The sequence below is a fragment of the Mirounga leonina genome, unplaced genomic scaffold, assembly GCF_011800145.1.
Source record: "Mirounga leonina isolate KUSES-001 unplaced genomic scaffold, KU_Mleo_1.0 Mir_154, whole genome shotgun sequence".
Classification (NCBI taxonomy): Eukaryota; Metazoa; Chordata; class Mammalia; order Carnivora; family Phocidae; genus Mirounga; species Mirounga leonina.
Genome location: NW_023270389.1, coordinates 47868194 through 47881830, shown reverse-complemented (window position 1 = coordinate 47881830; position 13637 = coordinate 47868194). Strand labels below are relative to the sequence as shown.

Below are 13637 nucleotides of genomic sequence, written 5' to 3'. Positions count from 1 at the left end.
AAAAAATAAACCCATTTCTGTCTCTAAGGACTTAGTGTTTTTATGGTATCATATGAAGTTTTGTTGTTCTTCAGCAGTATTAAATACTATTGACATGTAGTACATTTATAAATAGTTTTGAATATGATTTTCTTTAAGGTATGCTTTGCTGTAATTGTGTTTTGTTTTTTTTTTACATGTAATGGATTTCAATATAATCTTAATATTTATGGAATATTTGGCATTTTAATTAAAACTAGGCAGAGAAAACTTTATTCTTATAGTTTAAAATGTGTAATGTCTTATAGTTTAAAAATGTGTATTTCTTCTTTTTAAAAAGATTTTATTTATTTATTTATTTATTTGAGAGAGAGAGAGAGAGAGAGCATGAGAGGGGGGAGGGTCAGAGGGAGAAGCAGACTCCCTGCTGAGCAGGGAGCCCAATGTGGGACTTGATCCCGGGACTCCAGGATCATGACCTGAGCGGAAGGCGGTCGCTTAACCAACTGAGCCACCCACACGCCCCTAAAAATGTGTAATTCTTATTCCTGGTCTGTATTATCTCATTTTCAGTAAATAATAGTAAAAAAAAAAAAAAAACTAATGTTTTTGAAGAGTAGATTAAGAATACATTTCCTTTAACAATTTAATTAAAATCATTTTCTTGACACTAGGGGGCACTCTTGACCTATGGATTCATATCTAAATCAATCAATATGCATAGACTGGAATGAAATGAAATTATTTGAAAACATGTCATTGCTGAGTGTTGACTTCAGAGGGAATTTGGATTATCAAGCTCATTTTATATAGCAATGTAAATATAGGTTGATCCTTAATAGTGTCATAAGGATAATGAAGCTTATAAAATGAAATGCTGTAGATTAGAGGAAATTAAAGTATTTCAGTGCTCTGTTCACTTTTGCATTGATTTTCTAAATGGGTTCTAAATGGTTTTAAAAACCCATTATTTCTAATATCTTTCTCGTTAAAAAAAGAGTATATCACCATGTTTTGCTCTTAGCAGGTACTTAGAGTATATCTGAAGAAATGAAGATTAATTTAAGATGTGACTAAAGGTTGCTATCATTAGTAATAATTTTTAAGCATTTGAAAACCAGCAACATGTTTTGCTACATTCAGGAAACATTTTTGGCGTTTTCATTCACTGTATTTGCAATTAGGATTTTCGAGACACCCACCAACATGTATTTTGCCAGATGTGTACTAAGGTTTTTGTCATCTTTAATTCAAAGACTCCATGGAATTTAAGCTTTGTGTGGATTAATTAAGTAGACAAAATCTGCATCATTGTAATTGCACCCTTACCATGTGTCAGTACTGTTTTATGGGCTTTGTATGTATTCATTTCTCCTCACCACAATTCTGTGAGGTAAGTACTTACTCTTACCTTTAAAATAGGTAAGGACACTGAGCCCAGAAAAGTTAACTGTTTGCTGGTTTCAAACTTAGGCAATCTTGTTCTAGAGTCTGCTTCTAAATCAATGTCTGTATTGCTTCTCCAGAGAGAGGAAACTTAGCATCAAGAGAATTACTATTGCTATTTCAGACTCAGTTTTTAAAGCCGGTATAACTTACCATTTCTCTTAATGCACAAGGCTTATTGAAATTAAAAGTTGGAAAGGGGCCCTGAGTCCCTTTGCTGCTGTCATTTCACAGAGAGGAAGAAATTCCATCCTAGAAGGGTGAAGTTACCAACATAGCGCATACAGCAAGTTATTTGTGGAGCGGGATGGAAAACAGAAGTAAATATTCTTACTTACAGTATAGTGGAAAGAAATGTGATGTTGTGGAAATAATATTTGACTAGAATTTCGGATGGCTTCAGTTTTATTCTTGGCTCTTCATTTACCAGCAGAGGCTCTGTTTCCTTGTGTTATGTGAGCATAAAAAATGTCCTCCTCAATTTAGTCTTATTGGCAGTTGTGAAGATCAGTGACATAATGATTGAAGATATTCAATAAACTTTAACCCTGTACAAATGAACATACTATGGTCTCTGTATGACATATTCCATAATATTTTATTTTCAATTATTTGTGGTATCTTTGTAAACCAGTTTATCAGCAATGGTAAACTTACTCAGTATTGTTGCTTTATAGATCTCTGCAAGATTTCTTGAGTTATGCCATGTATTACTTTGCCACATGTTGTTTTACACTATTTACTTAAAACTAAAAAAATGTTTTTGAATTTTTCTCACAATAAGTGAAAAATTATACTTAACGCTTTACTGATGAACATAGCACTAACATGTTTTGAGCAGTAACATGTTTTGAGCCCATTTGGTGTTTCTGACTATTTGAAAAGAGCATACAAGATCGTCCTCCAGCTGGATTTAGTCACTTAGCTGAAATAAAAAATACAGTTCAGTAGTTTTTTTATTTCTTGGCATGGTGATAGGCATGGAATTGTTTTTTTAAACTTTCCATAAGACATAGATTTAAAATTTTCTGTGTATTTTTTACAGGACTAATAATGTATTTGTGGCCTTGGACGTGAAGCCGTCAGTCTTCTGTTGCTGTTAACATAGCGTCCAGGACTGATGTTGTGGGAAGCATGGACCTAATGAACGGGCAGGCAAGCAGTGTTAATATTGCTGCTCCTGCTTCCGAGGTAAGGTTAGCTGTAGAGTCTCTTATCTGACATTCTAATTTTTCAAACATTATGGTTGGTCACAGATTTAAATCAGAACTTGAGAAGAAGAGCTACAAATCTTTTAGTTTAAAAAAAGCTTTTAATTTTGCCATTCACACGTTTATTCTACATCTTAGAAACAATCCTTATCCACTTAAGATACTTGACAAATAATGATTACTTAAGAGTTTTTCTTGAGTTTAGTTTTAAAGGGTACATAGAATGTCTTTCTAGGGTATTTTTATATTGCATGAACCTTGAGGACAGTAGTAGAAGAAGTGAGAATAAAAGAATCTTTTATTTAGAATCACATAATTTTGACACCATCTAGATCCCTTGATTCCAGGCCTGTTGAAAGAGTCAAAAATCATTAGGCTGAAATGTTGGAAGGGATGTATGTGGCTTAGAGTGTAAAGATGGAGGTGAAGACCAAGCTAGGTGCCCATCTCTCCAAGTTGTGTGCTGTGCTCTTATTTGTGCTTCATGTTTTTTCTTTTTTGCTTTGTCTTTAAATCCAGGGTACTTGCCTGCTTTCCTTAATAACTTTACATCTAGCTCCTATATTTCTTCTTTATTTTTCTCTTACTATAGAGGATGAGAGTAATGTCTATGACCTTTTACCTCCTTGGCCTCAAAGTTTGTTAATAACTTCAACTCCAGCCAGTTACTTAGGCCTTGCTATCAATGAAAATAGTCTAAGTCTGTGGTTTTGATGATTCTTCTTATGCTGATGATTTCTGTATTTCTATCTCTAGCTTCCCTCAATACATTTTTATTAAGCATTTCTGATGGACCAGACATTTTATGTATAATATGAACAAAATCAAGTTACTCATTATTATTCTGCTGTGCAACCTGTAAAGAAAATAGCGCAACCCCTTTCTCTGACTTCTATTAGTAGCATCACCATTTCCCATCGCTGTCTATCTCAGCACTGTTTCCCTCGCCATCTGAGCTTAATCTCTAGATTTCCCCTTTGTGCACCACAGTCATTTTTCTAATCTCAGCAGGGAGAGTGCACTAGCAGAACAGAAGTTACAGTCTTCTGTAATGTCATGGAAGCGACAGCCCATTCTCTTTGCCATGTTCTCTTGGTTAGAAACAGGTCACAATCCTGCCCACACCCAAGTGGAGGGAATCACACAGGTTGTGAGTGCCAGGAGAGGGAGACCGTCGGTCGGTAGCCGTCTGAGAGCCCGTCCAGCAAACCTCATCGCTCGGATCCGGTCCTTTTCTCCTTATTTCTGCCAGCACCATCAGAGTTTGGTCATTATTTCTTGTTTACATTATTGCAGCAGGCCTTTAGTTTGATCTTGTACTTCTATTCTCTGCTGTTTTTGGTCCGTTTGACTGTAATTCAATTTTAATATTCTTAAAATACAGCTCTTAAGCTTTATTGTATCCCCAAATTGTCCGTGGTTCTCCATTGCCTACTAATGAAATACCATGGCCCTAAACCTTTTATTCAAGACTTTCTCGTCAAAGTGACTTTACATTTTCTATTTTCTTTTTAATAGATTTAACTCCTACTAATTATTGACTTGAAATTTCATTCTAATGAAAGAGTACTGTATCTTGCTGATGTTTGTATAAACCATTGTTTTCTCCTACTTTTGTTACAGTTTTGTCTGTATCAGTTTTTCCACATGGCATTTCTCTTCCCACTCCAGTGTGCCCCTCCCTCTCTGCACAAAAAAAGACATTTTGGCTGTCTTTCAAACCTATTTCAAATGCTATACTTTCAGCAGAGTCTTTTCCTCATCCCCTAAACAGATAGCTTTTGTATTTTGAAACTATCATTTTAAAAAAAACCCACTTTTAAAATAATTTTTTCCATAAATTTATACATCGCTTATCTTTCTCCTCGAGACAAGGATTATATTACATGTTTATATATATGTTTATATTATGTTTATGTTTACTTGGTATTTTTATAACCATATTTTTTGGATATGTTAAATGTATGTGTGTGTGTGTGTGTATGTATATATGTGTGTGTGTGTGTGTGTGTGTGTATGATATTTATAACTATATATCCTGAGATATTTGGTCTAGTATTACAGGAAACAGTATATAATTATTTGTTAAATAAAATAGATCATTTTACTTGTGTAAAAAAATCTGTTGACTCTCCTATGAAAGTGAATGAACTAACATCAGGCCTCAGAATAGTGTAATTTAGTATTTGGTAAGTGGAAAAAGGCTGTCTTTTAAATTGTTCTACACTGTGGCAAGAAAGTGAAATTAAAAATACATATTTTTCACCTTCTCTTAAAGTACAGATCTATTAACATATCAAAATGCAAATGTCCCATAAATCTGATAAGCTTACAAATTGGACAAAATACTTGATCTGGGTGATTGACTTCCCTGTCTTAGTGCCTTAATATTTTACCTGTACTAGAAGCTCCTGAGATCAGAAGAGCTGCAGTGAATTTTTTTTTTCAGATATTCAGAAGTGTCAGTGGTTTTTAGTCTCGAATAAAGAATTACTAAACTATTCCCTTAGTGGACATTATGCTTAAGTACTGTGTAGCTTATCAGTACCAACTTATTTATTGGTATTGGGGAAGCAGATAGAAGCATCTTGCTCATAATTCCTTAAGCCTCTCCTAATGACTTGTAAGAATGAAAAAAGGAAAGTGATTACTTGTTTTGATAAGTAATAAAATTGCCATTATGATTTGCTAATTTGCCTTGAATGAGTTAAAAACTTGGAGAAAGTTATATTTAAAATTAATATCTTTACTTGATAGAATGTATTTAGTTATTTGGTCAGTAACTGATGTCTGTTTGAATGTTTTTCAGTTTTTCAGTTTTTTTCATGTTATGAAGGCAGGAGTGATGAATTCCAACCTCTTTATATATCTGAGCAGAAACCAAAGTCCCGTCATCAGATTTTATACATAGTATTTTATTTCATGTGTTATTCTCTGTAATTATGACTAGCTTATGTCAACGATATTATTTTATATCCCAAGACTAATTTAGAAATTTATTCATGATGTTAATCAGTAACTCTTCTTAGCTCTATCAGAAAATTGATGTCACAGAGCAAACTGACGGTGATGACCCAAAAACTGGAGAGAGAGACAAGTAAAGAATTAGTTTACCATGAGCAGAAATCACTGAAGCCAGAAATGGGTAGCAAAACTTAAGCTATAGTTGAGAAATTGCTGGAGGCTATGTGTGGACTCCTGGGGGCCCAATCTTAGGTTCCCCCAACCCCCACTTTTGTGTTTTACCTCTAGAAGCTCTACCAGGTTCTCACAGTGAAGATCAGAGAAAAATCTCTTCCTGCTTCTAGCAGGGGAAGGGGAAAATAACCATTTTGAAATGTGCCCAGTGCAATCTGTTCTCCCCCTGACCTCAAGGGAAACTACTTTACCAGAGCCTAACCTACTTGGTGGACAAGAAATACCCAACTCCAGCTTCCTTCAGCCTTTCTTTCTCACTTTCTAAGGTATTGGCAGTGGGGTACTGAGAAGTATTTGAGGTTACAGCCCAAGGGCACAGGCCACTAAAAGACCTGACTGTAGGACTTTCTCTGTGCATACTTTACCACCACATCAACAGGGCCTCTGTATAATAATGAAGGGGTATAGCTGAAAGAACAGCAAGGCACAGATTCTAAGAAGGAGTTTCTAAAGAAACCCAAAGAAGGACACTAGAGGAAATTGAAGACTCAAGACACCTCAAGTACAACAAACAGTAAACACAGCATGACTCTTATTTATTTAGAAGCATATCCTTACACTAAAGGCCTATTTACCTCAGTTCCTATTACCCAATACATTATGTCTGGTTTTCAGCAAATTACAAGTCCTCCTAAAAGGTAAGAAAAATACATAGTCTGGAGAGACAAAGCAGGTAATAGACAAAGCCAGAGTCAGATATGGCAAAGATTTTGGAATAATCAGACTCGTGATTAATAATGCTAAGGGCTGTAATGGAAAGAATGGACAACTTGTAAGAACAGATGGGTGATGTAAGCAGGAATATTGAAATGCCAAGAATCAAAAGAAAATACTAGAAATCAAAAACATTGTGACAAAAATGAATGACTTTGATCGGCTCACCAGTAGATGGGTGGGCAATAGTCAGCCGACAAAAGAATTCATGAGCTTGAAGATATGTCAATAGAAACATCCCAAACTGAAATGCAGAGAGAAAATAGGAAGAAAAAAAAAAAAAAATGGAATAGCATATCCAAGGACTGGGACAATGATAGAAAGTGTAGCATACATGTAATGGAACTACCAGAAGGAGAAGAGAAAGGGGCAGAAGAAATACTTGAAATATAATAATGAAATTTCCCAAATTAATGACAGATCCTTTCCTTTGAAATGATTTTGATATTTAGCTGCGAAAGTGAAAGAAAACATAAAAATGAGGCATAATGACAAGTGCTCAAAACTGATACATCACAGCTGGTAGGCTGACGTATACGTTATACATTGGTAACTGAAACTTGGGTTAATTTTTTGTGCCATTAACCTTAATCTCCTGCCTCCATTTAATAGAGCATGATCTAAGTGTTCTTACAGTGATGATGCTCTGATTTTAGCCAACTGAGGCAGAATACATTTTTATCTTATGGTGCAGATACAGAAATAGAACAGAAATAAGATTTTCAGAGCCAAAAGCCACCTTTGTTCTACATGCAGTAACAGCAAATTCGAACTTGAAATAGTGACCTTAAAGCAAAAAACCCTGCAGTTTGTAATATAATAGGAAGAATAGTATCAATTGTACTATCACAGATGGACATCACTTAACAAATATTGGATTATTTAATGAAGTTCTGAATATTTTCTTATGGTTTAAGTTATGAAAACCATTTGTCTTTTTCTTTAAAAACATTAGTTTATAAATTATAAATAACAGTATTCTTCTCCCTAACTTCCCTTTACCTCATTTGAGAATCATCAAACTTGTTAAAATCTTTAATTTCTATAAGAAATGGTGGAATGTCAGGATGAGGAAACTGACAGACAAGAAAATGACTCAAGAACCTAGAAGCTAGGTTAGGTTTTCACTTGCCTGACCCTTTATCTAGTGCTTCTTCAGCTAAGCAGCATCTGGTCCCCCGTTTTTCTGCAGTGTTTGTTGACCCACTGTTTTCACTTTCCTCAATGTTTAATGCCAGTTGAGTTTCTAGGGCATCAACTGTGAGACAGTATTAAAATGGCTGCATTTTCTATTTAACAGAAAAGTAGCAGTTCCGAATCATTAAGTGACAAAGGTTCCGAACTGAAGAAAAGCTTTGATGCTGTGGTCTTTGATGTTCTTAAGGTTACACCAGAAGAATATGCGGTAAGCTTCCCACCTCCCCTTTCTGCAGTTTCTGCACATAACTTACACATTGATGCTGTTGAGCCAAGGCGCAGCAGAAGGAGGTGGTTAAAAACAACTGGATGCGGGAATTGATGGAGAGAGTAGCAGCACAGCAGTGAAGCAAGCAGAGGGGTGAAATGGGGAGGGGAGGAAGAGCTGGGGAGCGGTATAGAGCAGCTTCCTTCCTTACACCTTCAATTTGGTGAATAAAAAGTAAGTCCTTACCACGTGAAAGGAATGTAACATCATGTGTCAACTCTACTCAAAACAAACACCACCACGTTAGGGGGAAAAAAGTATGAGTACTTACCTTTATGGTAATTGCTTTTGCCTCCTACCTATATCATCTCTCCAAGCCAACCAGCTGTGCTTTATTAACCTATGTAAGAAATATTTTTACATTTTTGTAAATTAAAAAACAGAAAAAAGAAATTTGAGGGCATTATTGCTATATCATGAAAGATACCTAGAAAAACTTTTCTTTCTTAACTGACATAAATGTTCATTTGAAGTTCTCTTTCTCCTTTAACGTGTTAACAGCATATTTGATTTCCTGTTGTTGAACCACTCTTGCCTTCCCGGAATAAACGGTTCAGTTATAACATATTATTCTTTGGTATATTATTGGGTCTTGTTTTACAGCTGTAGCCTTGAGTGAGACTGGGGTAGGTCCACAGCTATGTGCAGTCCCTACAAGACCAGTGCCCTCCACCCTGAGCTGTGGGGCCAATCCATGTGCAGTCCTTAGATATGAGTTGCCACTAGTATAAGCGTCACTCTAAATAGGGAAGAAAACTTTTATATTAACATCAGATTTTATATTACTGTTTGGGGACATAATCACCATAATACTGCTCCATGAACCAGTAGATCTAATTTTTGGTTTTGATTTTGATTTAATGTATGACTGTGTCCAGATTTTTAAAATAATTTTTGTTTTATTTTCTAACTTTACCTCATTTATCTCATAAAAAAGTATGAATCGGCATGAGATAATTTGAAATAATCATATTTAATAATGGTATAAGGGCAAATTTTCATTTTCTGTAATCCATTGTAAAATTGTTACTTTTTCTAGTAAAAATTTGAGTATTCAGTATATTTTAGTATGGAATATAATTTTAATTTAGAGTATATGTCATGTCATAGAATTCCCAGGGAGAAATTCTCATTTTTTACCTTTTATTTCAGGGTCAGATAACACTAATGGATGTTCCAGTATTTAAAGCCATTCAACCAGATGTGAGTAGTTTTAAGAACTTTCCTTTTAAATATACAGAATGGTCATTAACAGTATCCCAAATTAAGTTTTAGAAATGTCAAATTCATATTAATGTTTAAATGTTTAAAGCTTTTGATGTGACTGTCCTCAGAAACTCATGTGGCAGTCATAGATAAAAATCACTGAGTCATAGGTAGGACTGTTTCAGTCATTTTGGTTGATCAGGCTTCATCACTCTTCTGAGGGGTGAACAGACTTAGGTTGAATGATTTACTCAAGGCTTTGAAGCTTTTTCAAAGGACACTGGGAATAAGAAACTGGGTTTCACAACTCCAGCAGTTTGTTCCCTTGTATCTTTATAACTTTATAATATGACAGTGTGTTAACATTTTGGAGAGAAGAGGGAGGATCATGGAAGGCATTTTTTACTTATTATGCATCTACCTACTGGAAGCCATTTATTATGCTGTGTGTGTGTGAACCCAAGTGTGGTAGTACCTATTTTACTGATGAGAAAACAGAATGACAGTTGTCTTTGCTGCACAGCTAAGTATGGGAATTGGGTTTCAGACTCTAAAAACTAATACTTTTTCCACTCTTATCAAGTAAGAATATAAGTATGATTTTGTACACCAAAACTAAGTAAGTGATGGGGGCGCCTGGATGGCCCAGTTGGTTAAGCATCCAACTCTTGGTTTCAGCTCAGGTCATGATCTCAGGATCATGAGATCGAGCCCCACCTTGGGCTCCGCTTTCAGCGCAGAGTCTGCTTCAGATTCTCTCCCTCCCTCTCCCTCTTCCTCTGCCCCTCTGCCCAGTTGCACACATGAGTGCACGCACTCTCTAAAATAAAATCTTTAAAAAGCAATATTGCTATTGATAATACCAATATTCAGTGCCATAAGATAGATAATTTTTTTAGTTCTTTTGGGAACAAAATAATAGTGTATTTATTGTATATACAAGTATGCAGTGGCCCTGAACACTGTAATTATTGTAAGGAGTTAGAGAAAACATCTGTGTCTTAGGTGATAAAGACAGTATTAGTCTTGTGACTTTCAAGTAATTCACTTAATGTCTTTTTTTTTTCCTAAGTTACTTAATGTCTTAATATCTCAAGTTTGTCACCTACAAAATGAAGGGGTGGGCCTAAATGATCTCTTGAGTCCCTTCATTTCCACAATTCTGTCTTTTCCTAACATTTACTCCATACCATGAGGATTCTCTTGGTAGAACCATTAGATTAGGGATAGGAGAAATAATGTATTCTACACATAAAGCAGAAAAAGAAAATGGCCTCAGGCTCCCTCTCCCTCTGCCCCTCCCCCCTGCTTGTCACACACATATGCGTGCGCTCTCTCTCTCTCTCAAATAAATAAAATCTTTAAAAAAATGACAAAAACTGAAATTTTAATTTCCTCACATCCCTGAACAAAACAAACTAAATTCTTTACAAAAATTATACTTTCTTTGCCCTGAAATTCAGCCATCTTATCCTTTGATATTTTTTTTCCTTTTGAATAAATGACAATGACCATATTGCTATTTCCTATGAGATTAGTGCTGTCCAATGGAAATACACTGTGAGCCACTTAATGTAACTTTGCATTTCCTAGTAGCCACATTATGAAGTAAAAATGAAGCAGATGAAATTAATTTTAAAATCTTATTTAACCTACAGCATCTAAAATATTACCACTTCAACTTTTAATCAGTATAAAATTATTGAAGTAGTCTATATTCTTTTTTTATCTACTAAGACTTTGAAATTCAGTGTGTATCGTACAGTTATGACACATCTTTATTTGAAGTAGCCACATTATAAGTGCTCAATAGCCATGTGTGACTAGGAGCTCTGGACATTGAAGTTCTAGGTAATGACATAGAATTCATATCAGTGTGGGAATTTTTTATTTTCCTGGGACATCTAACACTACTTTGTGAAATTTGGAAGCAAACCTTAAAATTCCTATGGCCCCACTCCCTTATCTAACTTAATACCAATCTCATTGATTTTTCTAAAGATCCTAAGTGTCTTATCTATCCCTTCTCTCTCTACTCCCAACACACCAATCCAAAATACCATTTTATCTCAACTGCGTGCCCTTACTGATCTACCTGTATCCACCAACCCTTATAAACTTCTCTCTGTCCAACACCTATGGTAATGTTTTCAAACATCTAAATCTGCTCATATGATCCCTCTTCTTAACACACTTTAGTGGCTTTCTGTTGCTCAGCGGATAAAGACAAACTATCCTAATGTGATCTACAGATCTCATAGTTTCTCGTCTAGCTACACTGGACTTGTAGTCCCTGTCACCGCTGAGCCTGTGCACATTGTAATTAACTCCTATTCATCCTTCAGTTCTCAGATCAAGTTTGACTTTCTCAGGCAAGCTTTTCTTGTCTTCCTGCAGGTTCTCCTAGCATTCTCTGCTTCTTCACTGGACTTGTCAGTTGCAAGTTTACGTTGATGTTTTGTGATTCAGCAAGTATTTGTGGAGTGTTTATTAAATGCCAGACACTGGTTTAGTTACTGGTACAGCAGTGAACAGACTGAAATTCCTGCCCTGGTGGATCTTATATTTGAGTGAGATGAGCTAGGTAGTGTGTCATGAAAACCATAAAGCAGCCAGAAGAGAACAGAGAGTGAGGGCAGCAGGAGTTTCGATTGCAGATGGGTTGGCTTCAGGAAGCCTTCCCTGGGAAGGGGCCATCTGAGTGAAGACCTGAAGGAAGTGAGAGAGCAAATCATGGGTATTTGGGGGAAGAGTGTTCCAGGCAGAGAACAGCTAGGGCAAAGGCCAGTGAGCTATAGTGAGGGAGGGAGGTAGAGTGAGGGCTAGATGTCATCTAGAGCCTTGCAGATCATTAGTCTGAAAAAGATGGTAGGTTCTTGGAGGGTTTCAAGGAGAGGAGTGGCAGTTTCTGACAGATTTTAAGTAGCTCTTTAAGTCACTTCTGACTGCTAACTGGGGGCTGGGGGTGGTACCAAGGACTGAACTAAGTGTGAGATACAGCGTGGCTCGGGTCAGGATGGGAGTGGAAGAGATGGTGAGTAGTTGTTAGACACTGTGTGCGACAGGAGTCTAGGATGATGCCAGAGATTTGGCCTGACACCAGAAGCACGTAGTTGATACTCTCTGAGATGGAAAATTATTATTATCGTGTTCACAACTCCTGGGGCTGCCATTTGTTTAGAATATTATGTGCAATGCTGCCTTGTGGAGAAAGACCAGAGCAATAGATGTGGAGCAAAGAGCAGGAGTTTGGCTCTTGGACATGTTTGGGTTTGCATGTTCCTTAGAATGCCGAATTAGGTAATTCGTAACTATATTATTTGTCCAGGCTTCAAATGTAGTTTGAGAGAGGTCACTGTAGAGGTATTTCACAAGTGTGGGTGAATATAGACAGGAGAAGGGTCCTAGTTAGTGTTTAGGTGGAACTAGCAAAAGAGATGAAAAAGCAACAGCAAGTGATTTAGGAGGAACGTCAGGTTATTAGTACGGAATTTGATGAGCCAAGTGAAGGAAGTATTTTTAAGACGGAAGGAGTGATGAGGTGTAAAGTGTTGTTAATCATGTACTTATTTGATTAATTGCTGCTTCCACTAGGTTTTAAACTACATGAGGGCAGAGACCAGTAATTTTGCTTCTTTTATTTTATCTGTCTGGCATGTAGTGGGGTTCAGTAGTTAGAATGAGAAAATGAATACAGTGTTCAGTAAGTATTTGTTCAGTGAGAGAATGTTTTCAAAAACTGAAGCAGTAACTCTGCTGGAAGATGGGATGTAGCACAAAAATATTCTTGTTATGTGTTAGTGTCATATATTCATCAAGATGACATGAAATCTGGCAGTATAAACAGAATTTTGTCATCTGGCAGAAAGATGTTTTCTAATTAATTATGAAGTATCCAAGACCTACAGCAAGGCGTAAAGACTAATAAGATGAAAACCCCTGTGAAGCCACTGCGTTTTCTCCCATGTTTGCCCTCTTCCCTCCTCCACTATCCCATATTGATCTATGACATTCCTGTGCACTGAGCTATATTTCTTTAAGTATATGTATCCCTTAGCAATATGTGCTATTGCAGGTTTAAAATTTTTTATGTAAATGGTATCCTGTGTTTTTAGTCGTCTTTAGTTTGCTTTTTATGTTCAGCATTGCTGACCAGCACCAATGGTAATATGGGCACTCTAGTGCATTAGTAACTGAGTTGTGGAGCATGAATATCTGAGTTTATTAAAGACCGCCAGTTTTCTGAAATGTTTGTGCAGATATTGTTTATCATGTCAGAACTCTTGCTATTGACAAAAGATTAAGCCATGATGTCAGTCTAGTGTATTAGTCTTATTTATTAGCATAAATGGTGTAGTTATTAGCTTCACTAAAGAATGAATCCTTTTGTTAAATCAAAATTTAACCTCAGATATTAT

The 13637-nt window shown here is 36.1% G+C and overlaps 1 protein-coding gene across 2 annotated transcripts in view; it reads left to right on the top strand.

The window, feature by feature from the left end:
- Positions 1–13637, top strand: part of RALGPS2 (Ral GEF with PH domain and SH3 binding motif 2) — a 156087-nt gene that overhangs the window by 35565 nt on the left and 106885 nt on the right. For both annotated transcript variants that reach the window (XM_035010709.1, XM_035010710.1), the window contains exons 2-4: positions 2471–2616; positions 7849–7953; positions 9166–9216. In XM_035010709.1, the coding sequence (XP_034866600.1) occupies positions 2560–2616; positions 7849–7953; positions 9166–9216 (213 nt within the window). In that variant the 5' untranslated portion in view covers positions 2471–2559. The remainder of the gene's footprint in view (positions 1–2470; positions 2617–7848; positions 7954–9165; positions 9217–13637) is intronic.